We start from the raw sequence: 26,998 nt of genomic DNA on the forward strand, positions 1-26,998 counted from the left end.
TGAATGCATATCAAGTCACTGCAAGTGGCTGAAACGAAGGTAATTCAAGTGCACTCCAGAATCCCGGCAGGGATGCTGTATAGTACATTGTGCACATTGTTATAGAGGTAATATACTATGCAGCATTTCAGAAGGGATTCCGGAGTCCATATGGCACATAATTGTCATTTTTTAGAAAGGAACAAAACATGAACACATAGCCAGCATATGACCATTGGGAACATGACTGAATTTACACATATGAGTGGCGATTCATGATCAGTCATGCTGCACAAGGAGCATGACAACTGTCATGACCATGACTCTGCCTCATGACCGGTAACATGACGGTCATGAGGCCTCATGAGTGGTCATGAGGCAACATGACCAGATCTATGACAGGAAACCCCCCGCATGACCACATCCATGACCAAGTCGTTCCCCGAGTGTGCCTGCCGCTCAGAAGCAAGAAGCGATGCTTCGTGAGCGTATAAGCAAAGCTAAAAAGTGTCTCTTGGCTGCGCAACAAGTCCAAAAGGACGACGCCGACATGCATAGGCGTCCAGTGCGTTACGAGGTTGGGCAGAAAGTGCTGTTATCTACCAAAAATATTACATTAAAAACCCCTGGAACCAAGAAGCTGATGCCTAAGTTCATCGGCCCATACACTGTTGTCGCTCGCGTGGGCGAGGCTGCGGTAAAACTGGACTTACCGGCGGCCTCCCGCCTACACCCGGTCTTCCACGTCTCTTTGTTGAAATTATACAAAGAAGACGTTAAGCGGCAACCACCGGCGCCACTCGTCATTGAGGGTGAGCCGTATTTTATGGTCGAAGCCATTGTCGACCATCGTGATGTTTCAGTCCGAGGGGGACGTGGAAAAACACGTCGAGAGTATTTAATTAAATGGGAAGGTTACGACTCTAGTCATAATACCTATGAACCAGAGGAATCCCTTCGCCAGTCTACCCCCTTGGCTGAATCCATCGACGAATATGAACGCAAACTGGCGTCTAAGAAACACCCTCAAGCCCCGGAACAACCCAAGGGACGGAAATCTTCTAAGAAGAAGTGACGCTCCCGGGACGGTTCGCTTCAGAGGGGGGAGACTGTAGCAGGCTACATTTCCCTTAGAATATTTTAACGATTACTTTTAACAATAACTGTTAATTTGTTAAACGATCTGACTCAAGTTTCGTACATGTTCCGAGTTTCGTCACATGTCGCGAACTGGGCAGTTGTTCGTAAGCGAATCTAACGGGCTGGGGCCCCGGGCCCCACCAACATTATCCTAGTACGGCAAGGTCCGTAGTAGAGATTATCCGGCAGGTAGGCCGAGATATAAGCTGCCCGGGCGGGGTGTTCTGGCCAGACACTGACGTATCACATTACTAGGTGTTCGGAGTTCAAGACTCCGCTGCCGCCGTCTCTAACCGTTACGTACACATCTTATGTACGCTAGTGCTTGCCGCTTGGTTGGACTTCTTCCTACAACGACGAGGACTAATAACTCCACGCTTCCGCTCTGTCAGTCCTCCCGTCAGGTGAGTGTAGCAGCCGGTACACAGTACGGTGCTATAAATACGCGCAGAGCGCGACCGCCGGCAACTCGAGAGACCTTTTCAGCGGTCAGCTGCTACATTTGGTATCGAGACCTCGTGAAAAATCACGATCCTGAAGTCGTCGGTTCAACCCCCACCGATCACGTTCGAGTGGAATTTCGGGTGTGGCGACTCAGTGAGCGAATATCGCACAAAAACTATAAAATAAAAGTAGCTGAACCGACTGGACTGTCTCTGTGCCTGAAAAACCTGAAGGCTAGGCGCATGTGAAGCGGGCACATGACGTGACGTGGGCCTGGTCACCCCACTGCCCGAGGGTAGGAGAAGGTAGGCACAGGCTGGCGGTATACGAGGCTCTAAAGGGCCCGGGACGGTTCCCTTCAAAGGGGGGGGATGTAGCAGCCGGTACACAGTACGGTGCTATAAATACGCGCAGAGCGCGACCGCCAGCAACTCGAGAGACCTTTTCAGCGGTCAGCTGCTACAGTGAGCGACTGCTACACTCATTCCAAAACTTCTTAGGTACTGAAGAATCCACCAGCATCATCCTAACCTTATCCAACAAAGTACGGTTTAACCTTTCCGCTTTACCTAAACTAGGTACTGAAGAATCTACCAACATCGTCCTAACCTTATCCAACAAAGTACGGTTTAACCTTTCTGCTTTACCGTTCTGTTGGGAGGTGTACGGGGCGGATTATTCATGCCTAATACCCCGTTGCTTGCAAAATTCCTTTATTTTTGCGTTCACGAATTAACCCCCTCCATCAGTTCGCATGCCCTGTAAAGTAGAGCCACTTTGCACTTTTAACAAATTTACGCCCCTCTCAATGAAGTCCGGGACATCAGACTTATGCTTAATGGGCTGAACTAACGACACTCCAGTATAGTCATCCAACAGAGTAACGAAATACCTATGGCCACTCGAGGACACAGGCAAAGGACCACATACATCCAAATGCACCAACTGCAACGGTCTCTTAGTTACTGTTGTAGATGTGGGAAACGGATCGCGGCTAAATTTTCCCACCAAACAAGGCTCGCAATTCCTAACCTCGAAAGCTCTTAATTGAGCGGCGCAAAAATTCAAGCCCTTAAGCAATCCCTCCTGCACCAACCTCTTCATGTTTGAAATTCCCAAGTGACAAAGATGTCGGTGCCACAGCTCCGGCGTCTCAGTATCTAGGGCCTTTGCGGAGAAGGAAGGGATGACAGGCTCAGCAGGCCTGGAGGACTCTGCAGCGGGTATAGCACTACTCATGAATCTGTAAAGGCCTTACTCAGATTTAGTAGCAGAGATATGCAGGCCTCCCCTTGATATAATCGCCTGCATGTTCTTGAAACTAACTCTAAAACCCTTGTTCGTCAGGACTGAAACAGAGATTAAGTTGTGCTTAAAGTTAGGCACACAGAAAACTCCCTCAATAGTGATGTTAGGGGCATGGGTCGGCACCACATTCCCGTAACCCTCGGCCTGCAGCACGTTCCTTGTTCATGATCGATAAATCCGAATCAATCCTACAGTAGTCATGAAGGATACTCTGGTCGCCCGTAATGTGGTATTTGCTGCCGGAGTCCAACCACCACGGGTTCTCAGGATACTGCGCAACTACCCTTTGAATCCTCTTGATAAAAGGTGCCCGCCCCAAAGCTACGGACGCGCTCCTAGGCGGATTACGCATGTAGTAATCTAAACTCTCCTCATCTCTCGTCTGCTGGGGAACGAATTGCTGCTCTCGACCCACCAGCATCAGCACAACAACCTCCAGTTTCCGTTTGGCACTCCTAGGCAAGCCCTGCCACTTACGATAACACTTTTCGGACAGGTGACCCGTCTTCCCACACCAATCACACCGCAACTCTGACCCACCGTGCGAGCGACCCGAGCCTGAGGGACCAGAAGCGCTAACCTTCTTAGAGCAGTCCCTCGTGTAGTGGTTGCCGCCACAAACGAAGCAGCTAACCCTAAGGCCACCGTGTCCGGCGTATAACGCCGTTGCTATGCCTGGCTCGGTCCTCCTTGCAGTTAGGCGATTGGCCTCCATGGCCAAGAGCTTCTCCTTCAGCTCCAGGAAGTTCTTCGGGTAGGCGGACGTGACAAAAACTCTCTTCTCTGATTTATACAAGGCATCAGGCAGGCCACGAACAACTAGCACAATCACATTTTTCTCCGAAATGCGGAAATCTTTATATCTATTTAGCTTCTCGTACATATTGACCGCGCGGGTCACATAGTCGTGCACCCTTTCGTCATGGTGCATCATGATGGAGTGGAAAGATTGTGATACCGCGCTCAACTCAGCCTCATTTAATTGCCCGGCCCACTGCTCAAGGCCCGCCCAGAGATCCTTAGCTTCGGTGGTTGACTCGATAAGAATCTTATGGTCGACGGATGCAAGCCAAAGGATTATTAGCGCCCGAGCCTTCCTTATCTTTCTCATCTCCTTCTCCTGCTCCGTAGGATCGGCGGGTAGATTGTAGTCCTGGGTGACGACTGACGCCAGGTCCTCACACTCCAAGATGGCCTTCATCTTGATGAACCAGTCGGCCGAGTTGGCGACCATCAGCACATCTCTCCAACCAGCAATGTCGGACATTCTCTCAGAATCACGTATGACTCAAAATTGGAATTTGAAGGTACGAGCTCAACAAAGCGTACGATCACTGCAGCCACCGCAACGTCAAGCGGGGCTCATAACCTGTTGTGACTATTCGTAAATAGCCAGAAATAGCTGACACAAGATCCAGTTAAGCACAAGCTGGATAAGCGAGCTGACACTATGCCCTAACTCGAAGGACACTCCAAAGTCCCAGTGAGCAACAGTTGTTACAATCAGCTTGATAATGAAGTCTTGCCTCAGGGTACAAATAGTACCAATAGATCAAGTTCGTACGATAAGACCCAACTAGCAATCACACCAATCGTAGTACAAAGCTTATCGCGACGACGAGCTATAAAAGACAACAACCATAATCCTAAGAAGTCTGACCGGAATTAAAACAGTGGGCACATCGGGATCAGGGTTTTTCAGAAAACTTAGCTGCTGCTGCACGCTCTGCTGCATTGGCAACCATTGAGCGACGGAGTTTCTCGTAATACTCCATGCCGCGGCCGGGACGCTTCCGAGGCCGCTTGGGCGGTGGGGACCTTGCCCAGTTATCAAGCGTATCTGTTTATTTTCGCACAGGCCGGGCTACACCCCGTGGATTGTCAGCACGGGTTCTATGAGAACGGGAGGTCCTTGGAAGGTTTATTCGTTGCTGCTGCTCGATAGAACGAAGAAGTCTGTACGCAAACAGCGTGTTTGTAATTACTACTATTATAATAATAGAAATCAGGTTAGGGTTGCTGGGGTACTATAATTTTGCCGTGCGACAAGCCTGAAGATTCAAAAAGCGCGTGCACAGGAGAACTTCTTAAGAACAACCTATTCGTACTCCAATTGATTGTTTTGCTGCAATTGCGTGTAAGGTGCAACGCCATTTTTCCACTCAATGAGTGGACATCGGTGTCCACTCCGGGAGTGGACGTACATTCCCAGGGTGAGCTGGTGCGCGTGTCCATTACTCCTAGCCACCTTTTTGGATGCTTATTAATCAAGCATAGATATTCATAGGATATTCTATGAACATCCATTTGAGCAACGTTTATACGATGCATTTATGCACGCACACATATATATAATATATATACGTAGATATATGGATATATATTTATTGTAGATATATCCATATATCTGTCTGCATATACACATTTATATCTTAGACATCTCTTTATGGTTGCTCAGGCGATGGTCTCGCCGCACATGCAGAAACACGCGGCGTAGAAATTTACGAAAGTTAGGAAGTATATGATAAACATAAGATAGCCAAGTTAGGAATCGTATGATGAACAGGAACTCCCGAAACCTGCTCTGCAGTCTATCACAGCTATGATTGCCCCGGTTGTGTGAAGTGGACGAACCTAAAAGATGACGACTATGGTCTGTAATGGCGAGCAACAAAGGAGCGGATTCTGAGGGTTCTGAGTTGGAGAGCACAGAGAAACTGCAAGTTTTGGTAATTGCGGTGATGCCACACGCGGTGTATTACAAACAAACAGGAGGGCCATGGAGGAGGTGGTGCGGTGGACACGAAAGCGGAGGCGGAGGCGTGGGAGTCCGATGTCTGGCGAGCAGTTCCCCCTGTCCCCGCGGGGCACACACGCACACACGCACGGGGGCCCCCCCAACCCCCCCCACACCCGCCACCTCCCCACCCCCACACATACACACACATGCATCGCCGCATCCCTCTTCCCTGTCCTGTTTCGTCTCTCCTTTTCTCTCCTCCTCCTGGTGTTCCCCGCCCCTCCTGGACCTAGCTGTGCTGAGTGTGTTGCGGTACCGCACAACCACCGGTGGTGGGCGAACCCTAGGAAGGAAGTGTCCCTCGCAACTCCTCTGGCCAGTCAACTCCGGGGGGACAGGGACGGGGCGCGGCTCACCGTTACCTTGTTGGTGTCGTACAATAGAACAGTCGTACTGTACTGGAGGTGATTGGTTTATGTACCTCAACAGGCGAGGACATGAACATGCTTGCGCACGTTAATCAACAGGAGGACATGGTGCGGGTTGATGTGGATGACTGCGCATGCAAACATATGTCTGCATGTACGTTTGTATGTATGTCGATATTGTTTATTTACGTGAAATCGCTTCGCAAAACCGCTTCGGGAAACCGCTTCCTGCCGTGTCAATCCCTTGTTTTCCGTTCGGAAGCACTTTTTGAAGGGTTTTTTTCAACATACAAGGTCGCTCAGGGGCACTCGGGGGCACTCCGCTATAACAGCAGCAGCAGCAGCAGCAGCAACAACAACAACAACAACAGCAGTAGCAGCAGTAACAGTAGCAGCAGCAACCGCAGCCGCCATAGCTATAGCACACATACATGCACACACGCGCACACAGCGCCCCTCCGATGGTGGGGGCCCTAAGTCTTTAATACCCTCCTACATATTATGTATGCGTGTATGCATGTATGTATATATGTGTGCCTAACGCAGCAACAGACCGACCGACTGTCACACCGGGTTGGCCGAACTCTCGGGGAAAGCCTTCCACTCTTTCACACACATACATACGCACATACAGCATAAACATACACACACAGAACCCTACATGCGCGTCTTCCCCATCATGCCTTGCGACGGCGCGGTGGGCGGTGGACGGTAATACACACCGATATAAAATAAAAAAAATCACCAGCATTACCATCATCACCAGCATTACCATCCTCCTCCTGCTGCCCCGCATCACCCCGCTTCGTTCTCATCACACCAATCGTCATACGCATCCTCGTCGCCATCAGCCAGTCGGCATCGTGCAGCTGAAGTTTGCCGGTCCGTAGTGGATCCGATCATGGGGGCCACTACCGCCGGGCCCACCCTGACCCCCTACACACATACATACACACATATAGGTGTGGATGTAGGTGTGGATGTTTTCGAAGAGGCATCGTGCATGCTGCTGCTACTGCTGCTGCTGCTGCTGCTACTATCGCCCGGCAGCGGCCTTCTTGCGCAGCTGAGCCGCCGCTGCCGCTGCCACTGCCGCCGGCCCGCCGCCGCCGTTGACTACCCGGCCGCCGCGGTTGGCGCGCATGACCTGGTCGTGCAGGGGATTACCTGCGGCATCATGTGACGTCACCACCGCTGGGCCCGGCGGCCGCCGACCCGTCGTCTGCGGCCCTGACGGCGCCGCCGCCGCCGCCATTACCGGGGAAGCCGCGCCTGCATCTGAATCCCAGGCCCGCCGCCGCTTTGCTGCCCCCGCCGCCACCGGCGCCGGCGCCGGGGCCGTCGCTGGCGTCATAGATTCCTTTCCGCTGCCGCCACCGCTGCTGCCAGCGCGGACACGCAGGGGTTCCGGAGCGGATGCGCGTAGCGGATCTGTATGACGACTCACTGACATGCTGGGTGTACGGAGCAACGCCAACGGTGCCGGCTGCAAGTGCGGCGGCGGCGGCAGCGTTGCGTTGCCGCCGCCGACACCGCGGATGAAGGTCTGCAATTGGGGTGCCGCCGCGTCAGCGGCGACGGCGACGGAAGCGTCACCGCCGCCGCCCAGGACGTCGCCATTCAGCCCCGTTGACTGCCCAACTCGGATCTCCTTGGGAACCCCTGACGGCCAGGAGGACGAGTGTACGGCACCGATTCCACTGCCGGCGCCAACGCCACCATTTGGCGGCGGCAGCATACGCGCCAGCGGCGCCGGGGCGGTGGCGGGTTTCCTGCCGTACGATCCTGGTGGCCCGTTATCCCCTCCGCCGGCGCCGCCGATGCCACCTAGCTGGAATGACCCTGTAGCAGTCCGCTGCAGCGGCGCCCGCTGCTGCGGCGGCGGCGTGACGGGTGATGCAGGTGGCTGGCTTACGGTATGTGCACCTCCTCCGCCACCACCGCGGCGGGGCGAGGAGAGGCAAGGTGCCGCTGACGCCGCAGCTGCAGCCGGTGGCGGCGGCGGCGGCGCAGCTGATCTGCCAGTCCTGGGTTTGTGACTGTCAGGTCCAGAAGTGAGGGCTATGGGGCCACCGCCGCCGCCGCCGCCGCTGGCGGCAACGGCGCGTGCAGCACGTATTGACGCCAGGGCTGAGCCGGCGGCGGGTGTCACCGTCGGCAGCGCCGCAGCAGCTGCCCTAGCGTGATTGTACGACTGTGTCGCGTTCGATTTGTTCGACGGTGATGATGTCGATGGTTGTGAAGACGCGCGTGTTGATGAAGATGATCGAGACTGCGGTGACGGCGGCTGTAGATCTGACGGCTCAGATGGCGCCAGCGACGGCGGCGGCGGGGATGGTGGTGGTGACTTGAGGTGGGAGGCTTGCCGTACGTTGGCGGCGGCGGCACGTGCACCTGCCCCCGCGGTCGGCTTCGTGGATGCGCCAGCCAGTGACGGCGGCAGCGGCGGCGGCGTTACACTTTGTGGTGCACCTCGTCCTCTTGACCCTCGGACGCTGCCGCCGCCGCCGCCGCCAACTAAACGAACTCTAGGGGGGCCTGGACCGGCGGCGACGCGGGGGAGTGGCGGCGGCCGCGGATGCCCGTGGGGCACGGGCCGCTCTGCGGCACTGGCATCGCCATCATCGTAGTCCCCGTACGGCAGAAGTACGGCATTCAGTACATCGCCAGCGATGCCAGGGGCTGCGACTACACCGCCCGCGAGGCTTCCCCGGCTGAGGGGTCCCCGCATGCGGAGCCGTGCCACCGCGCGCCGTACATACCAGCCACGATAGTACGACTGGATGACCTGCACACCCACCACCAGCAATGGAGGACGCAGGTTATGGCAGGGTACGGGTCGGGGTGCCGTACCGAATGTACGACATCTTGCATGATGCGGCACGGCGGCACGGTCTCCAGTGCTTTTGACAGCACGGTCTGTTGTCGTGTTGACCGTCTTGACCGTTTCATTTCACGTCGTGCGGTGGCGAGTGCGCACGGAGGGTCGGAACAAAGGACCAAAATGCAATACAGGATAATAAACTCCCCCCCCCAAGAGACGAAAGACAGAAGGCAGAGCTACAACAGGCACTACGGTGGCATTACGTCGTCGGGTTACTAGCCGTACTGTCGTACCTTGGTTGCCGCCAGGCGCTGCTCGTACCGCTTCCGCTTGGCGGCTTCTCGTTGCAGCCACGCCCGCCGTTTCCGGGCCCGGTGGCCGCGCCAATATGCCTGGAGGTGCAGAGGGGAGGGAGGGGGGAGGGAGGTTGGTGCCAGGTTGTGTTTTGATGCCCCGTATTGCCTCACCCGTGGCCAGCTGCTGGGACCTGTGTGTATCGCGGATGTCCCTCTTCAGCTCTACCAGGTAACACAACACAACACAACACAACACCCAACACCCCTAAGGGCGCCGCGGCCTCTGCTCCAATGGCAGTGCAGCTGCTCATTGGCTTTGCTGCCCCCCACCCCACCCCACACCCCCGAGGTGTGGCATCCAGCTGAGTTAAACTGTCAGGGGGTACACACAGGGGGTACACAGAGGGAGGCGCCATGGTAGGGTGCTTCACTTCACTTCACTTCACTTCACTTCACGTCACTTCACTTCACGTCACTCGGCACGGCACGGAGGAGGCCGGACTCGAGGTCACGTAGGCCTTCGCCTGGGCCCTCAGGCTGGCGGCGATCCTGCTGGCGGGTGGGCGGTATCTCTTGGCTCCGACTGCCATCGGCAGGTGCGGGTCTCCGTTCCCTCCATGTACGGCATGTACGGCATACGTCGCTCAGACAACTAGAGTGCTCATTAACACACCAACCAGATCTAGGTCATGAGAGAGAGAGAGAGAGACAGGAGCACGGACGTGGTGGTAATGGTGATGATGGTGGTGGTGGTCACTTGGGGTTTTGTAGATGACGATGTACATGTACAGACTGTAATGACTGTTGAACATTTTAAGTGTTTCCTCGTTTTCCCCCCCTCACCATCACCCACTGCTCCACTGCACAGTCGGACTTTGGCATTTCATACATACAGAAACATACGATATACATACAGAAACACCATCCAGTCCCGCAGTCTGACTCGTGTCCACGACTATGCACCCACCGCCTACCTGGATTAAAGTTGCCGCAGCCACGTGAACGGGGTCCTGTACCTCACCGCCCGAATAAGCTGCCGCCGCTGCCGCCAGGCCCGCAATTGACCCGTGGGTCAGTCGCCCTGCCGCCGCCTGCCGCTGCATTCGCTGTTCCCTCATCCGCCTCACGCGTTTCCGCGCCAAATGACCTCTACTCGTATGTGCGTCGTACATGAAAACAACGTACAGAATACGTGGCGAAGGGTAAGGTAAGGTAAGGCAAGGTGAGCGCTGCAGGGATGACAGGAAGCATTTGAACAATGGTCTATTCGGTTGGCGTGATAGGGTTGTAATATGATGTGATGATGAGGCGTGGGGGGGATTCAGGCAAGGGTGGGCGGTGTTGGCACAAAACCCTAAAAACAACTCCCTTTCGCACCCTCACCCTCACCCTCACTACCCCTTACCCGTACTCGCCCACCTGACCCATCGCTGGATGTCAATGGCGAAGTAGTTACGTGCCCGCCAGCGAAGTCGCAGTCGAGGCCATTCCTTGCGCGCGCAGTAGCCCTGGAATGCAGTAGAAATGACCCACGGGTCACACATCCCCGCGGTAAAAAGTGACTCCTGGGTCGAAAATTAAGACAAGAGTTACAAGTTACAAGTTACAAGTTCCACACACAAGTGCGGGTGTGTCCATAAAAGCCGGGGGGGCCATGGACGATATCGCAGCTTCCCAATGCTGTACCGTTGGCTTGGACATATAACCTGGACAGAGCTCCTACGGAATAAGCTAAATCAGGCATCGTGCCCACCATAAGGTACAACAAGCTGCCTACCAGCCAGCTCTCCAAACTCCTAAACTCCCCCACGTCCAACGGCTCCCCCTCAGCACGTAAAACAGTGCCCTTGGACATCGGCACCAGCCGCGGATTTGCGTCAGCCATGCCGTACTTCTTTATTAAGTCCACAGCAAAACGACGCTGTGACAATTTTAGGCTACGCTGCGCACGATCACGCTCTATCTCGAAGCCCAAAAATACCCGAGCCTCCCCTAAATCAAAAATACCCGAGCCTCCTCGGATATCAAACAACATATCCAATTTTGATTTTAGTCTTTGAACAACCGCTAGATCCTTGGCCGCAATTAATAGATCGTCCACATAAATTAGCACGTACACGTGCTCTCCCTGAACATCCTTTAAAAACAAACCAGGATCAGCTTGAGAAATTAAAAAGCCCATATCAACCAGCTCCTTTTCCAGGCGCGCATACCATGCACGCGGAGCCTGCTTAAGCCCGTACAGAGCCTTACCTAGCTTACACGCCAAAGTGGGGCCTCCCTGTTCGTAGCCAGGGGGTTGCTGCACGTAAACTACTTCATCCAGCGTGCCGTTAAGAAACGCCGTCTTACCGTCCAACTGAAGCAACTGACCACTAGGCTCCTCGAGGCCCGGTTGAGGAGGATTAACTCCAGGTGACTCTCCCCCATCCAGATTCACTTCCTGGTTTACTTCTACCTCCTCTTCTAGGCCCTCTTCCGATACATGCTGGTTAACCTAGGTGAAGATGATGATGAGGAGTTACCCCCTTTGATTAAGGGGGTTACCCGCTTAGGTGGAGGATTCTAGTTTCCCGAGAGTGGAGGGGACCTGGTAGAAGGTTTGGAAGGGGACCTGGAATATATATATTTAGAAGAGGGCCTAGAAGAGGAGGTGGAAGTAAACCAGGAAGTGAATCTGGATGGGGGAGAGTCACCTGGAGTTAATCCTCCTCAACCGGGCCTCGAGGAGCCTAGTGGTCAGTTGCTTCAGTTGGACGGTAAGACGGCGTTTCTTAACGGCACGCTGGATGAAGTAGTTTACGTGCAGCAACCCCCTGGCTACGAACAGGGAGGCCCCACTTTGGTGTGTAAGCTAGGTAAGGCTCTGTACGGGCTTAAGCAGGCTCCGCGTGCGTGGTATGCGCGCCTGAAAAAGGAGCTGGTTGATATGGGCTTTTAAATTTCTCAAGCTGATCCTGGTTTGTTTTTAGTGGATGTTCAGGGAGAGCGCGTGTACGTGCTAGTTTGTGTGGACGATCTATTAATTGCGGCCAAGGATCTAGCGGTTGTTCAAAGATTAAAGTCAAAATTGAATATGTTGTTTGATATCCGAGATTTAAGGGAGGCTCGGGTATTTGGGGGCTTCGAGAATGAGCGTGATCGTGCGCAGCGTAGCCTAAAATTTCACAGCGTCGTTTTGCTGTGGACTTAATAAAGAAGTACGGCATGGCTGACGCAAATCCGCGGCTGGTGCCGATGTCCAAGGGCACTGTTTTACGTGCTGAGGGGGAGCCGTTGGACGTGGGGGAGTTTCGTTATGGAGAGCTGGCTGGTAGGCAGCTTGTTGTACCTTATGGTGGGCACGAGGCCTGATTTAGCTTATTCCGTAGGAGCTCCTTTGTCCAGGTTATATGTCCAAGCCAACGGTACAGCATTGGGAAGCTGCGAAGGGCGTGTTGCGATATGTAGCAGGTGCAACTGCCAAGTGTATTTCGTTTTCAGCGAAATCCGCAGAGCCACTACATGGCTACTGTGATTCTGATTACGCTATAGTTGTGTCGACACGAGACATTCTATCACCGGTTACGTGTTTCTAAACGCGGGTGGTGCGTTGAGCTGGTCTAGCCGTCTTCAGCCAACGGTGGCTACATCAACCGCCGAAGCTGAGTATATGTCGTGCGGTGCTGCTACGAAGGAGGCCCTGCGGTTTTTGATGATGGTGGTCATTTGACTCCTGGTTGGCCTCCCAGTTGACCTCATTTGACCTCCCCCATTTGATGATCATTAAGACAAGATGCCCCCACAGACCTCAAGTACGACCAACAAAACCCGGAAGTCTTTATGTGTATTTGGATTTTCACCTCTCCTTCGGCCCAACAGCCCTCCTCGTTGCATTCCGGAATTGTCCCTCCTCCCTCCTCCCTGCTGCTCACCTTCCACCACCTCTGAATGTCCAGCACCGCCTTGCGCCGCTCCGCCGCCTCCCTCCGCCCTCGGAGGCCCCTCCAGTAGCGCTGAATCACCACTGCAGCGGTCTCCACCACATGCTCGTGTGCACCGCTCCTGATACACACATGAACATACATACACATATACACATGCATACCCGGGTCGGTCGGTTGGGGCGGCGGGGATGGGGCCATATGGAAATCATGTGTGGTGGTGGTTGTGGTGGTGGTGGCAGGGGTAAAACACCGTGTTTTCGTGAGAAGTCCTCGTTGCAAAGAAAGTAGCTGCAAGCAATAAAACCAGTCTCCGTGATGATAGGGTAGGGCCGGGTGTGGGCGCACTACCCCCAAGCGACAACTAGGCCCGCAGACCAACCTACACTTCAGGGCAGCACCCAAACGTAGCTCTACACAAAGCCGAGGTAACCGGCACAGTCGCTCGCAGGGAAACATAACCACGCCAGACCGTACATCGTACAGTGGCACTCTGAATTCACAGAAAACCTTAGTTTTCTAGACGCTTCGCTTAGGAAATTATCAGGTGGGTTGTGTGTGTATGTGTGTGTGTGTGTATTGGGGCATAACGGCAGCAATCCCACCAGCCATGCGGTTACGGGGGAAGGCGTGGGTGGGCACGGGAAAGGCTGGTAAGGCAGAGGTTTCCTTACTTGAGCAGGTGACCGCTTCGAAGGGCCTGGACGAAGCGCCGCGCTACGTGGCCCCTGAGGCGTGCCAGAGCAGGGACACGTGTATGTGTGTGTGTGTGTGTGTGTTTTGACCGCCGGGGTTGGGGCGTGGGGGCGGGGACGGGGGCCGAAGAAGGGTTGGTCACATGTGTACGTGTGTATGGGTGTGTGTTGGGCTGGAGTGAGGGCGTGGGGAGCAAGGGAGGGGGTTTGAAGCGGGCTTGCCAGGGGGGGTTGTGGCATGCTGCACATGTATGTGAGAAATGCTTTAGTGTGGCGCTGATATTGTTAAGCGTAGCTTCGGAGAAATAGGGGTCGGAAAGATATATTTGTCTCGGTGCGCTTGCAGCACGCACCTCCACCACTTTTGGATTGTCTCTGCTGCGGGGCCCTCCCAGCGGCTGTAGAACCCCCGCCATACTGCTGCAACCTGCCAATTTGCAAGGGGCCGCATTCAAGCACAATGTGTCCTTCTGTATAAGTTGTTCATATTGAACTTCGTGCCAGGCCAACTGCCCTTCACGATTGCAAGTCCAACTCCACATGCAACACTCTTTGTTTCCCGTCAGAACACAGAGAGCCAGAGCCGTGACTCCAGATGTTTTTGGTTCACTTCAATAATACAAGCATATAATCTATTCATAATTTCAACAAGCCACGCTCGCCACCCTTGTGCATGACTCCTGGGATGACCGCCTGCGCCTCTTACCGATTTCTTACGCTGCTCGTCAGTACTTAGGTCAACGGCCTTTCCGGGTCGTGGTATCCATGCAGACGTGCGCAGAATGGTCGAGGGCTCAGAGACCATGCTCGTTGCCACAACAACCGCCGGGCGCGTTTCATGCTTTACAAGACATAAGCGACTTAAACAAACCCTAAAAGAAATGCTTTCCACATGAACATCTACATCGACGCTCTACATGTTAGGCTCTATAATAGCTAGTCCGTTCGCTTGCAACCACCGTGACTGTGGCATAAGTGCCGTAATATGCAGGAATGGGAGTCCTTCAAAGCAGCTCTTTCGAGGGAAATCACGTATGGTATCCTATATGTGAGAACATCTGGCCACCCCGGACCGAGGACCCAACCTTAGGGACAGCAGCAGAGCAGCTGGTCATGGATGTCTGCGGAAGAGGTCTATCGAGCCCGTTCTCCCTCCCCCACAAAACATAACTCCCTTCCAGCTTTTCCCCAGAACCATGCATGATGGAGCCACAACCTCTTACCATGCGCCTAATGGCAAGCCTACGAAGAGACCGGTGTGCCGTGTGTCGGCCCCCCCAGACCTTGATCCATGCTCGTATCTCACAACTCTCTTCACACATCACCCAACTCCGCGGCTAACTCCCTCCACCTGCTCAGCATTACCCAAAAGTCGCGTCTCAACATCTTCACAGTGACGACTGACGTGCAAGTCATCGTGCGTAGCTGTCCTACTTATTCAGGGTAGCGCATGGAAGCGGCGATGCAAGGCCGTGCGCCATCCAACATTTCAGTCCTACCCCCTTACATGGCTGAATTGAACTTGACCCGGGATCTGGGCAGGAGAGCATTCTCCATAGTATTGCCCAATGCGATCCCCTGCAAAGCAGGGGCAGCGTGGTCGTGAGCGTCATCCCCCTGCGCACATATCAACACACAAGCAGTAAGGAAAGAGAACACGAAGCCAGTACTTACATATACGCTGTCTAACCAGCAGCGGCCGCCTCTCTCCCTCCCTCCTCCGTCCATGCACAGTTGCATTTCGGGGACAGATGTCTTACAGCGGGATGAGCCCAGGAAAGGCCCGCATCAAATGGAGAGCACGCTCTTTCAAACCTCTGCCAAACATTGTGTCTGTACAGCTCCATATTGCAAACACGGGACTCGTACACGTACAACCCACTGACGAAAACAATATATTACAGACGTCCTAACCTATCCATGTTGTGGCCCCAAGACATTCTCTGTGGGCCGTGGACAAGTAAAGATGTGCCCCGTGCATCCGTACAGGCACACGCATGCAAGAGAGCATCCATCCGCTGAGGAAGTAATAGTAGATCTCTGCAGCAGCAGCAGCAGCAGCAGCAGCACTACGATCAGTGCCACGATCAGACCCTCTCTGACTGGCCGTGTGGAACAACCAAAAACATAAAATTCCTCAATTGAGTTTTTCAGATCCTAACGTTGATTGTTTGTTAACGGTAGTAAAGTGGAAACGGAAAACTACCTCAACTACCTCAAACTGCCTCAAGAATACCTCAAATCAGGCAGCTACCAGAAGACCACCAGGTCAGGCAGACAGACAGACAGACAGACAGGCAGCCGCAACGAAACACCCACAACCATGATTACACGGAGGGCGCAGATGGCACCAGCGTACCCTGCTCTGCAGGGGGTATGCCAGGATAGCTCCCCCCCCTACGCCATTACGTTAGGTGTAGTAGTACGGAGGGGGACTCTGGGCCGTCCGTACATCCGTACAACCACATTCCATTACATCTCCAACCTGCGATATATCTTACAGCACGACACCACAATGACGATACCGTCATTGCGCCGTCAAAGTATCCAAGTCACGACGGGGGGAGAGACGAACCACGTGAACGAGTGAAGCTGCTGCCAGGGCAAGAGTGTACCAAGAGACGGGGGGCTTGACACAGGGAAGCGCATTCATGCATGTGAGGAGGAGAACACCTGACCAAACCACACCCGGAAACTAAAAACTGACAACTACTAACTAGCAAAACTACAAACGGGCGACAGTGGCCAAACCGAGCGCACGTGTATTTGCGCAAATGCAAGCACACGGAGGAGAAACAGGTTGGCTAGGTTGGCTAGGTTGGCTAGCCAAATGTCGCCTTCCTTCTTGCAGGCTCTGTTACTAGGAAGGACGACGCAGAGCTCCTCCCCTATATGAACCACCTCAGCTGCCTGCAGTGCCTAACTGCTAATGATGCCAGGCGCCGACATCTCCACGACTGCAGGGATTGCCTTTCATTGGCATGGCATGCAATGCAATGCACCATGGGCTTTCCCACGTCCCTACATATCTCCGCTACAGCCCCACCGGCCGCACCCACAACGTGGCGATGGAGGTGTTGGGGCCCGATCTGTCCGAGCAGACAATCATCATGATCATCATCATCATCATTTCAAACAAAATTAAGAACAACAAAAGAACAACAACAGAAAACCATCATCTCCGCAACCGCAACCGCAACCGCAGCCAAACATTAGTGTAGCCAGCAGGCCCCGAGCACATGTGCATGTGTCGTCGTCATGATGATGCGCATGTGCCCTGACACCCCGAGACCATGCAGCACCCTCGCGGCAGTGAAACGGAGCACCCCTTCAGGTGCACCCCCCTTATCTCCCCCCCCCCACATACATACATACATTCTGAAGTCGGATGGGGTGACGGATTAGGGTGCCCCTCTAGCAGGGGAGAGCAGGGACTGCCCCGGGAAAGGGGGCCGCTGGCGAAGTTAACCACCCTGTAACAACATACATACATACACCCAAATCCACATCTTTCCCAGCCCAGCTCACTCCTCCGTTTCCCGATCGCCACCGCTGCCGCGCACCAACCGCCAACTGCCGACCGTTAGCTGCGATTAGAGTTCCGACGTCACGCCGAGCTGGCCTCCACCGGGTCCCCCCCGCCGCCAGTGGTGGTTGCCGCCGTTGCCGCCAACCGCTCTGCTTCCTGTTTGGCCCACTTGGGGCTGTACTCCACCTCCAGGGCATCCAGCTTGGCAGCCATGACCAGATCGGGCATCGTCAGGCCGCTAACCGCGTGTGTGGAGAGGTTGATCTCAACCTGTCGGCGGACATAGAAAAGGAGTGGATACAGCAGTGGATGGAGCAGTGGGTGCAGCAGTGGGTGCAGCAGTGGGTGCAGCAGTGGGTGGAGCAGTGGATGGCGTTTCGTTCTCGGTGTGTACAAACTGTCTGTTACAAACCCGGCACCAGCTTGAGCCAGCGAAAGCGCGCGAGGCAAGAGGATGCGGGTGGCAAAGCTCGGATATTATTAAGTCAATGCCCTTGGCAGCTAGGAGTGCTTTGGGAAGTACAGAACAAAACGAAATGAACGATCCAAGGGAAATGCTTTCTGGTACCACCAAACCGAGCTCCCTGTGAAATCCCCAGGGCGGAGCGGACCCTCACCTCTCTAAAGTTCCGTAAGTGAATGTCGGGGTGGTGGCCTTCCTCCTCCGCCACCTCAGCCAGCTTGTTAAAAAATCGAATGGCTGTACGGCAGGAAAAAAGGGCCAACAGCCATTTGCGAGGCGTCGCGTCATATACGACTGTAGTATCGACAAAACGTGTGCGTACGGCAGACTGTGTGCGTACAGCTAAAATGTCGTGACAGAGGTGGCTATACACAGCTGTATGCACATATATGTCTGTATGTACCGCGGAGTGAGTACATACAGTCCTCAAGACGTACGCGCGCGTAATAATCTCCATGTGGGCCGTGGAGGTACAACCGTACCGTCCATATGGCTTTAAGGTCCTTGGTTCGATTCTTGGGGAGATCCCCGGCATTGTCGGGAGCGTGAGATTATGGCTAGCTGATGAGATGTGGAGTTGAGGTCATAGTTGATGGTCACCGAGATTCGCACGCTGGATTGGTGGCGATTGCTGAACCCTCTGTCTCAGTGGATGTTCGGGTGACTGGATGAGGAGGGATCCTAGAAGGCAGGATCAACCGCCTTGGACTTGCAGTTTGTACGGCGTAGTACAGTGTGGTAATGGTGGATGGTGCTGTATGGTGATAAATCGAAAGAAATGACAATGAGTTTTTTTAAATAGCCTAGAAGCCTCCCACTCTGTAACAACAGCAGATATGGCTTTAGGGCAAGGAGAACATGATGAAATGATGATGAAAATATGAGCCGCATGTGTAGGGTGGCGGCCGATTTGGGTTTGGTTGCACGGACATTGTTCCGTTAATTTCAATGCCGCAGCAGATCAGTTGTGTTGGGGGGGGGGAATATGTGGCGAGCACGCGCGTGCAACGGCAGGAGGCCATGTGATGGAGGACGTCATGCAGCTTGGAATGCGGGGCTGCCTTCTTTCCTTCTAGCCCAGCCCACCTGCCATGAAGTTTTTGGCGGTAAAGCTGCGCGTGATCATCGTCTTGTCAGCGTTCAAATGCCAGGCGGGAAGAGACCTCATGTAGTCGTCCAACTCAGCAGGTTCCACTTTTGGGGTGTCCCTGCAGGGGTACGGACAACGCAAGCCAAGCCAAGCAGAAACAGCATAATGCGAAGCTGGTCACGAGGGTTACAGCTTGCGCTGAATGGCCTTTTTTGGGGTCAGCTACGGCGCGTGTTCTTCCCCTTAGGTTTTTCGTCGTGTGCGACGACTAACGATACGGATGAAGGCAGTCAACATCTGCGAGCTTCGTTGCTTATGCGGGTTGCCTTCGCTGCTGCACGATCGCTGACTTCTGCGAGCGATGCCGGCATTGGGGTCTTGAGGGGAGAAGCTGCGCTACCAACTGCCGGAGACCATGGATATACTCAGTTGTGCGTATTGTGTGCCCAAAGCGGACACGACCTCATAGATCTCAGAGGAATTTTATCAGGCACAGGCACCTGCTGCATGCGCCACCGCATCCCGCGGAGCGCAGCTTGTCTGCGCCTGGACCTTGGATGTTAAGCGTCGTGGAGGACATTGCATACGCACGTGCCACAGGGAAGCCCCGACAGCGCCTTGTAGCTCCGGATGTGTATGCAGACTGGACAAGATTACAATGTCGATACCGGAGAAGCGCTCGGCCGAGCATGTCAACGGACGTAGCCCTACGCCTTGTTGCGACAAGGGCTCAAGCCACGCTGCTTGAGTGAGGGCTGGTTGCAACTTGAACTCTTCAAATAGACAGGATCTGCTCAAAAAAACCCTCTTCCATCAGGGTCTGCGAGGCAGAATTGCGGAGAGCTGCATGCGGGGGGTACGGCCGCCCACTTAATGCAGAATAAAGTCCATGTCTCGCCATATACCTTTCCGACCATTTTTCAGTACATACTCGTGAAGCATCCAACACGTGGTTTTCAAGCTCTTTCCATTTTGCTTCTTCGCAGAGGAAATTTTCTTATTTAAAGCCGCCGCAAAGTTTAAGGGTCTGTAACCCCAATAGCATCTTTAAATAGTAGGCAACTAGCCGTCCAGGTTGTGCAGGATGGCTACGTCAGGGGAGGACTGGAAGACCCGGCTGAATCTGCCACCCAAAGATGCCCGCGTTCGAACAGAGGTAAGTTGCGTCGCCAGTCTAACGCTCCTGATGCTGTGTCTCCGATGGACCCAGCACGTTGAAGCTTCGGGGATTTGCAGGACGTGACGGCAACAAAGGGTAACGAATTTGAGGACTACTTTCTGAAGCGGGAGCTGCTCATGGGCATTTTCGAAAAGGGCTTTGAAAAGCCTTCGCCTATTCAAGAAGGTTTGTGCTTTGCTGGGTTGCCAAGTTGGAGCCACGGCTGACCGGAAGGACGAGACTTGATCTCGTTCCGCCTGCTCTGTCACAACGCAGAGTCTATCCCTATTGCGCTGGCTGGGCGTGATATTTTGGCACGCGCTAAAAATGGGACCGGCAAAACAGCAGGTTAGTGGCCGGAGTGCAGGATAATGGTCCAGCTAAACAGGTGTCGGGTCCGGCTAGGCTTGACGACCTTTGCTCTCTCCCTCAATATTGCAGCGTTCTGCATTCCCGTGCTGGAGAGGGTGGACCCTACTCGGTCCGTCATTCAAGGTGCGCCAGCAAACTTTTGCGGGATTTGAGGCAATGATCGCAATACTTACGAACCTTTCATTTCGACTGCAGCTCTGCTCCTCGTGCCTACGCGTGAGCTTGCACTTCAAACAGCACAAGTGTGCAAGGAGGTGAGTTTCGGGTCAGTAATGCAGCTTCCCCCCGTGCGCGTAGCATCTGTTACAGGTTGGGCGTTGCTGCTCGTTGCGTCCGATAGAAACACATTTGTGAATGTGGTATTGTTGTTATGGTTCTGCTTGGCTTGTCTAGTTCGGCATGCACGTATGTTGACCGGCTCCTTCCGCGGCTCCTTTCCGTGTATGCTTCTTACTGCAGCTTGCAAAGTATCTAAATGTCGAGGTTATGGTCACCACGGGAGGGACTAGCCTTAAGGACGATATCATGCGCCTCTATCAGACTACGCATATCGTCGTCGCCACTCCGGGCCGAGTGGTGGATTTGGCTGGGAAGGGTGTCGCTCGTCTGAACGAGTGCAAGATGCTTGTGATGGATGAGGTGGGTTCGGTGGGCAGGCCTGGATATACGGACAGAGGTTGCTGAATAAGATTTCGCAATGTACAGGCGGACAAGCTGTTGTCGCCCGAGTTCCAGCCAGTTGTCGAGCAGCTGATTGGTTTCCTGCCCGAAGACAGGTTTGTGTGATTCGTGTTGCGGTTGTGCCGTGGGTATATGCGGCCACCTATGCGGGTTTCAACCTGCTCCGTACCTGTCTGACCAATTGTGAACGCTATGCATGCTTGCAGGCAAATCATGCTATACTCGGCGACGTTCCCTGTCACTGTGAAGGCGTTCAAGGAGAAATTCCTCAGGTTGGTGCTGACCAATACTGATGGAGTTTGCTCTTTTGGGTTATTGAGTATACATTTGCTCTTACAGGAAGCCGTACATTATCAACCTAATGGAGGAGCTTACGCTAAAGGGTGTGACGCAGTACTACGCTTTTGTGGAGGAGAAGCAGAAGGTGCGATCAGCCGGCACTGTCTCAGGTTGATGCATGTTCAATCTTGCGGATTGCTCTGCCTTCTGGTAGCTTTCTGTCTGTACCTGTGATTCTGTTTAAGGTTTCCACATTCTCCGAGGGAGACTGCTTCAAGTTTAAACGATTCCTTGTTCTTCGTTACTTCTTGGCAGGTGCACTGCTTGAACACCCTATTCTCTAAGCTGCGCATCAATCAGTCGATCATCTTCTGCAACTCAGTTAACCGGGTGGAGTTGTTGGCGAAGAAGATCACCGAGCTCGGGTACAGCTGCTACTACATCCATGCTAAAATGTTGCAGAGCCACCGCAACCGGGTGTTCCACGACTTCCGCAACGGCCACTGCCGTAACCTGGTGTCGTCGGGTGGGTTGGATTGCAGAAGGGTTTACAGTATCGGTGGTTGTTGCGGATGGAGCCCCGATATCAATATACTTTCGTCCTTTCCCGGCTGCAGATCTTTTCACTCGCGGCATCGATATTCAGTCAGTGAACGTAGTAATCAACTTCGACTTCCCGAAGAACGCGGAAACGTATCTGCATCGCGTGGGGCGGTCCGGTCGGTTTGGTCATCTCGGCTTGGCGGTCAACCTCATCACGTACGATGACCGCATTAACCTGTAAGTTTGGAGCGGTTGAACGTTTTTCATTTAACGCTTCATAGAAGGTCTTTGAACACTAGTTGCGCACACCAATATATTCCGGTAGGATATTAAACCGATGTTTCCACTTTATTGGGTCTTAATGTTATCGCGTATGCGTCCCACCAGGTTCAAGATTGAGCAGGAGCTGGGAACAGAGATCAAGCCCATTCCAGCACAAATTGAGGAGAAACTCTATTGCATTTGAGATGTGCAGCTGTGCCTGCGGCGTGCAGCCGTTCGGCAGCGTATGCTAGCTTTGTTCTGGCGTTCATGAATGCGTGGTAATGCACAGTTGCTGCTCCGTAGCTCCTTACGTGAACGGACACGTTCGGGAACATCTACTGGAGAGAGCATCATAAGCCCAATTAAAAGCATGGGCGGATTATTGCAAAAGCTGCCACATACCCGACGCCTTAGGTTCACTTAGAGCGGCACTTCTTGCAACATCGCCGGTGATTTTCCGAACCACCAGGAGGGTGGGCCGCACAGGGAAGGGTTTGTTGGATCGGTGGCGTTGGTGCGGATCAGGCCATTACAGATGATTAGGGCGGGATATCCCGCTTATCCTGTCGGCGGCCACCACCATTTAAGTGTTTCCATGATGGTGCCCACGCGTTTGGCCAGCACGCCACTTATTGCATAGCCCCTGCCCGTCTACTTACGCGTGCTCCAATGTCCGATGGAAATTGTGCGCGTGAGCCGGGGTGTACAGGGTACGCTGTTTGGTGGGAGCTAGTTGATGGTATGGTAGAGAGGCAAGCAGCTGCTATCTTAACTGCTCGGTGCTGACGCGGTTTGTGTTGACGGCGCAACTTCAAACGTTTGCATTTGTTGGATCGCGTGTCTCGTGTTAAATAGTATCGGTTTAGTTTTGCGCCAGTGGCGGTGAGTTTGTATGGCGGCTTTTGTGCTGCCCAGTGAAACGGTTTGTAGCGGTTGCCAATGGGGAACACCAAGATTAAGGCTTCCTAGTTGACAATCCAATGGGGTCGTTGTGGCTTTGCCCGCCCACGACCCTTGCCCATAGGAGCCTGTCCCCTGGAGTACCGCATTCGCAGCGCTTGCTTTGTATCGCTACCTCAACCAGCTTTGCCTTCTGGTGCTTGGCACGAGTAGTAGGCGCTGCATGGATGCAAACGAATGATATTATGCAAGCATCGCAATGATGTACGTGAGTGATTTATGCACTATACTGTGTTTCGCTTACTATGACATGTGCCCGACGACGTTCTGTGCCCTTCTAAGTAGTGAAACAGCATTGTTTGCTGCTGTTTAGCTGTGTTCTAGCGTTAGACGTGACGGAACGGTCGCCGCCACAATCTCACGGCATGAATGACCCGACCAAACCTCGCTCTCGCTGGCAACGTAAGTAAGCAGGGCGGGCCAGCCGGCTGACTTGACTGCCTCATGACACAGAAGTAGGGTTCTAGTCAGAGGAACCGGGTCAGGCAGGCTGAGGGCGCTGTTGTTTGAGTTTTTCCGTTTCCTCATTGGTTGGCATACGTAGGGCTATTGCAGATGCCGCGTTCGGTCTTAATGCCCGGGGTTTTCTGCAATAGCCTATGGGCAGCGGTTTGCTTTAGGAGTTTTGCAGCACAGCACCGCACACATGGGGTGCTCGAGCCCGTGCCGTGCAGCTCAAATGTGGAGTGTGTTGTGTCGTCGGTGGAGTATGAAGAAGCACCTGGATTGCGCACATACGCGGTCAATGGACTTACCGGTGTGCGTCGAAGTCCTCCGTGTTGGTGTCCCGCACGGACGGGCAGCGAACATTGCAGGACGCAGTGCGCTCATGCGTGTGTGTCTATGGGAGGCGTCGTGTGGAGCGAATTTTGTGGGGTGACTACAGGCCAGTTGCGGGCGGCTGATTACCCCAGTGCATGTGTCGATAGTGGACAGCATCTTGGTTCCGCGGGGCCCGGACTTAAGGTCTTCTTGAGCTTAAACTAAATACTCATAGGAGGTGCTTGATATGGGATGCCGGGAATATTGATGCGGTTCCTGGTGGTCTCGAGATGCTGACCCTTTTTTTGGCAGTGACTGGGAACTCTGGGAATGCTGCCGCGCGCAGCCTTTGGCCATTCCGGTTGTTGAGTCGCACGGGTTGGGGTTTCGGATGATCGATGTGCATTCTGCTGCTTCTTGTACGGTCGTCTATTGCGCTTCATTACCTGGTGTGTGTACGGATGCTTGATGCTTCCACACGGGAGTGCGGACACCCTAATGGCGGACTTCGTATTACGGATACAAAGGCGGATCGTGGTCCCCGTTAGCGACTTCGCTGATAGGAGCTTTGCGCAACGGGAATCCTGGAAAGCATTTCTCCTGATACAGACGGTGCGGGACTCCGGCGACGGCCGTGTGCGCTGCATGCCTGCTGCCGTTCTGCGAAGATTGTGCGGGGTCAGCCATGGCGGGAAGGATGGTCACGCCATGGGGGATACAGGGGCCGACTTGGCGAATGGATAGCCTTTGCCCGGCGTCACATTTGCCATGCGCCCTGCAGACTGCACTTAGACAAATCATCTTTTTGTTCCATGTATACCTGGGATATGGGGGCGCTTTTGGTGCGCAAAATGTGTTGATAATGGTGCGCATTGTGTGGTGGACGTCTTCTATTCTTTTGCCCCGAGACAACAAGGGACTGAGTGTCTGGTGGAGCGGAGATGCGGCACCAATGCCAGTGGTGGCGCGCATATGTGGTTGCTGATGTCTGGTTGGTCGTCGGCTTGGAGGGAGTGGACCCTATACGTCGGTTTAGGGACGCCGAGAAGAAACCGAGACGAATTTGCACAAGGTCACGCAACAGTGGCCAGAGGCTGGCGGATATGGGTCGATCGTCGCAGCGCGGTCGTTAACAGTGCTCACAGCGGCAATTTGCATATCCCAACAGGCTGCAGCCAAGACTAGGTTGCGCTTGTACGCACTACCAAGTTGGCGGCTTCCGTGTGCGGCTGAGGTACAGGCGGCTGATGCCTGGTGCCTTTTTGTTTTCCTGGAGCAAGTGGAGGCCCTTTCGTTCCTGCGGACGCCAAGGTAGGAACAAAATCTTTTTTCGTATGTCGAGAGCTGAGGTTCGTGGCAAATCTCCTGGCATAAATTTGGAGCACTTGCGGTTCCCCGCGGCAAGCTTCACTATTTTGTCGGGCGATGCCATTGGTCTGGCAACTTTCGTTCGGTGTCAGCGTTATGCGCTCGATATCTGGTGGCGGATCAAAGTTTACTGTTGCTTGGCTTGGAGTGTGTACGTATGTTTTATTAATCATTGGCGAGGCGAGCATCAGTGTTCGTTGTATATGTTGACCTCCTTGTATCTCACCGAACGCTGTGCAGTGGTGGCTCCTTACGGAAGCTGTCGCAGCATCCTGATCTGGTGTGAGATGGAGTGCAAAGAAGGTTTGCGCTGTCCGCTCGCTGCTTGTCTTGTCCAGAAGAAATTAGGCAGTGGTCCCAGTTTTCTTGGTGCCGAACCATAGTTTCTCGAGCAGGAAAGTGTGTGGGATTGGTCCGCAAGCTCTTCTGAGTTTTCAGTGCTGTGGCTGTAGAGCTCCCTCGACCTCAGTTGTAAGACTATATTCGCCGCAATCTCACTGCGTGGGGCACACGTTTGCAAGAGAGGTAACATCATAAATTGCTTAACATTACATCTGAACTACACTACACACGCAACAACTGGCTAAAGGGTTACCCCAAGCTTGCAGGCTTCTATGTTTGCTTTAGCTTCGTGCCTGGGGATTGCATTGGATATACAGGCAACAGCACCCAGAAATGTTGCACCAAGCTTGCGCGCACGGCACAGTGATTAGACACCGGGGTAACGAGTACGGCGAGCATGCATAGCATACCAACGGGAAGGTAGCGGCTGTAGAGTCTGACTGCTTACGAAAACCTACATCTCTAAACTTGTGATTCAAGCAAAACATATAATACGATTTCTGACCATCAAGCGGTGGTATCTTTGAATCATATCCTTCATAGCAGGTCACAAGGCAGGCTGGTGCTTATAGGCGATCTGGCAGCCCTTGAGCCGTTTGGGCGGTTTGCAGGTACGGGGTACGCAACCCCACAGTCATGTAACACACACACACACACACAACAACAAAAAAAAAACACCACAAGGCAGGCAACTGCGTTGGCGGAGCACACCTGAGGCACCAAGCGTTTGTGAGGAGCGCCTGCCTTGTGTAGATTATTATCCCCTCTTCATCTGCTTTAAATGGATTGACTTATCGTCGAAATTTCACCCATCGTCGAAGTTTCACTCGCCAATCCCAAGGGTCGGCTTAAATCCTTCGTCTAGTGTGGCCTTTACCCAGGTACATCCAACCCCACCCTTGCTCATAGGAAAATGCAAATAACAGCCAACAGGTCCTGATCAGAACGAGCGGTGGCGGAGCGATTGCGCCGACAGCAGGCAGCCATGCCTCAAGATTCGCCGAGATCGTTCATCGATGTCGGCTTCATGTGCTGTACTGCGCTGCCGCCATCACGTGCTGTGCAACGTTCATAACGTTTTTCACTCGAATAGTGAATCTGGCACGCGGTACTTGTTTGACTCCCTGCCAAACTTTTCCGCCTGGTCGGACGGTGGCACGGAGACCCACGTCTTTCCTTTGGAGCCCGGAATCGCAAACCCTCGCTTGGTACGTCGTGAGCGAGCTGTTTGCGCTTCACCGCTTCGGAAGCTTCTATTAGGATGTGCCAAAAAAATTATCACTCTGCGCTGCAGACAGCACAGCGAGGAGCGTGCAGCTCACCATTTACAAACTGTATCCGGCGAGGTGGGCGAAGATTCATGGATAGTGCAGTGCGGGACGCAGCGCCCTGTTGCCATTGACAATGCC

The 26,998-nt window shown here is 53.8% G+C and overlaps 4 protein-coding genes across 4 annotated transcripts; 1 reads left to right on the forward strand and 3 right to left on the reverse strand.

Annotated features, from left to right (window-relative positions):
• Positions 1–6,834: 6,834 nt before the first annotated feature.
• VOLCADRAFT_91714 (uncharacterized protein) lies at positions 6,835–11,194 on the reverse strand (the record flags this gene model as incomplete). The annotated part of the gene is made up of 7 exons (XM_002951204.1): positions 6,835–6,975; positions 7,187–8,827; positions 9,157–9,255; positions 9,490–9,531; positions 10,134–10,308; positions 10,579–10,724; positions 10,913–11,194. The coding sequence occupies 7 exons, from the start codon at positions 11,192–11,194 to the stop codon at positions 6,835–6,837; spliced, it is 2,526 nt and encodes an 841-aa protein (XP_002951250.1).
• Positions 11,195–12,316: 1,122 nt separating this feature from the next.
• On the reverse strand, positions 12,317–19,439 carry VOLCADRAFT_91715 (uncharacterized protein; the record flags this gene model as incomplete). The annotated part of the gene is made up of 12 exons (XM_002951205.1): positions 12,317–12,421; positions 13,074–13,203; positions 13,757–13,810; positions 14,131–14,204; positions 15,129–15,207; positions 15,285–15,355; positions 16,824–16,866; positions 17,306–17,364; positions 17,406–17,576; positions 17,924–18,006; positions 18,856–18,977; positions 19,360–19,439. 12 exons carry the CDS (start codon positions 19,437–19,439, stop codon positions 12,317–12,319), a joined length of 1,071 nt encoding a protein of 356 aa, XP_002951251.1.
• Positions 19,440–19,943: 504 nt separating this feature from the next.
• deh1 (DEAD-box RNA helicase, ATP-dependent, cytoplasmic) lies at positions 19,944–22,620 on the forward strand (the record flags this gene model as incomplete). The annotated part of the gene is made up of 12 exons (XM_002951120.1): positions 19,944–20,015; positions 20,096–20,204; positions 20,295–20,366; positions 20,460–20,513; positions 20,586–20,644; positions 20,850–21,029; positions 21,096–21,166; positions 21,278–21,343; positions 21,411–21,495; positions 21,666–21,876; positions 21,968–22,130; positions 22,281–22,620. The coding sequence occupies 12 exons, from the start codon at positions 19,944–19,946 to the stop codon at positions 22,357–22,359; spliced, it is 1,221 nt and encodes a 406-aa protein (XP_002951166.1). The 3' UTR covers positions 22,360–22,620.
• Positions 22,621–23,233: 613 nt separating this feature from the next.
• Positions 23,234–25,738, reverse strand: VOLCADRAFT_105015 (uncharacterized protein; the record flags this gene model as incomplete). The annotated part of the gene is made up of 4 exons (XM_002951206.1): positions 25,474–25,738; positions 24,326–24,539; positions 23,873–23,958; positions 23,234–23,276 (listed from the first exon to the last, which is right to left on the reverse strand). The coding sequence occupies exons 1-4, from the start codon at positions 25,626–25,628 to the stop codon at positions 23,234–23,236; spliced, it is 498 nt and encodes a 165-aa protein (XP_002951252.1). The 5' UTR covers positions 25,629–25,738.
• Between the last annotated feature and the right edge of the window lie 1,260 nt (positions 25,739–26,998).

Source organism: Volvox carteri (genome assembly GCF_000143455.1).
Source record: "Volvox carteri f. nagariensis unplaced genomic scaffold VOLCAscaffold_22, whole genome shotgun sequence".
In the NCBI taxonomy this organism is placed as follows: Eukaryota; Viridiplantae; Chlorophyta; class Chlorophyceae; order Chlamydomonadales; family Volvocaceae; genus Volvox; species Volvox carteri.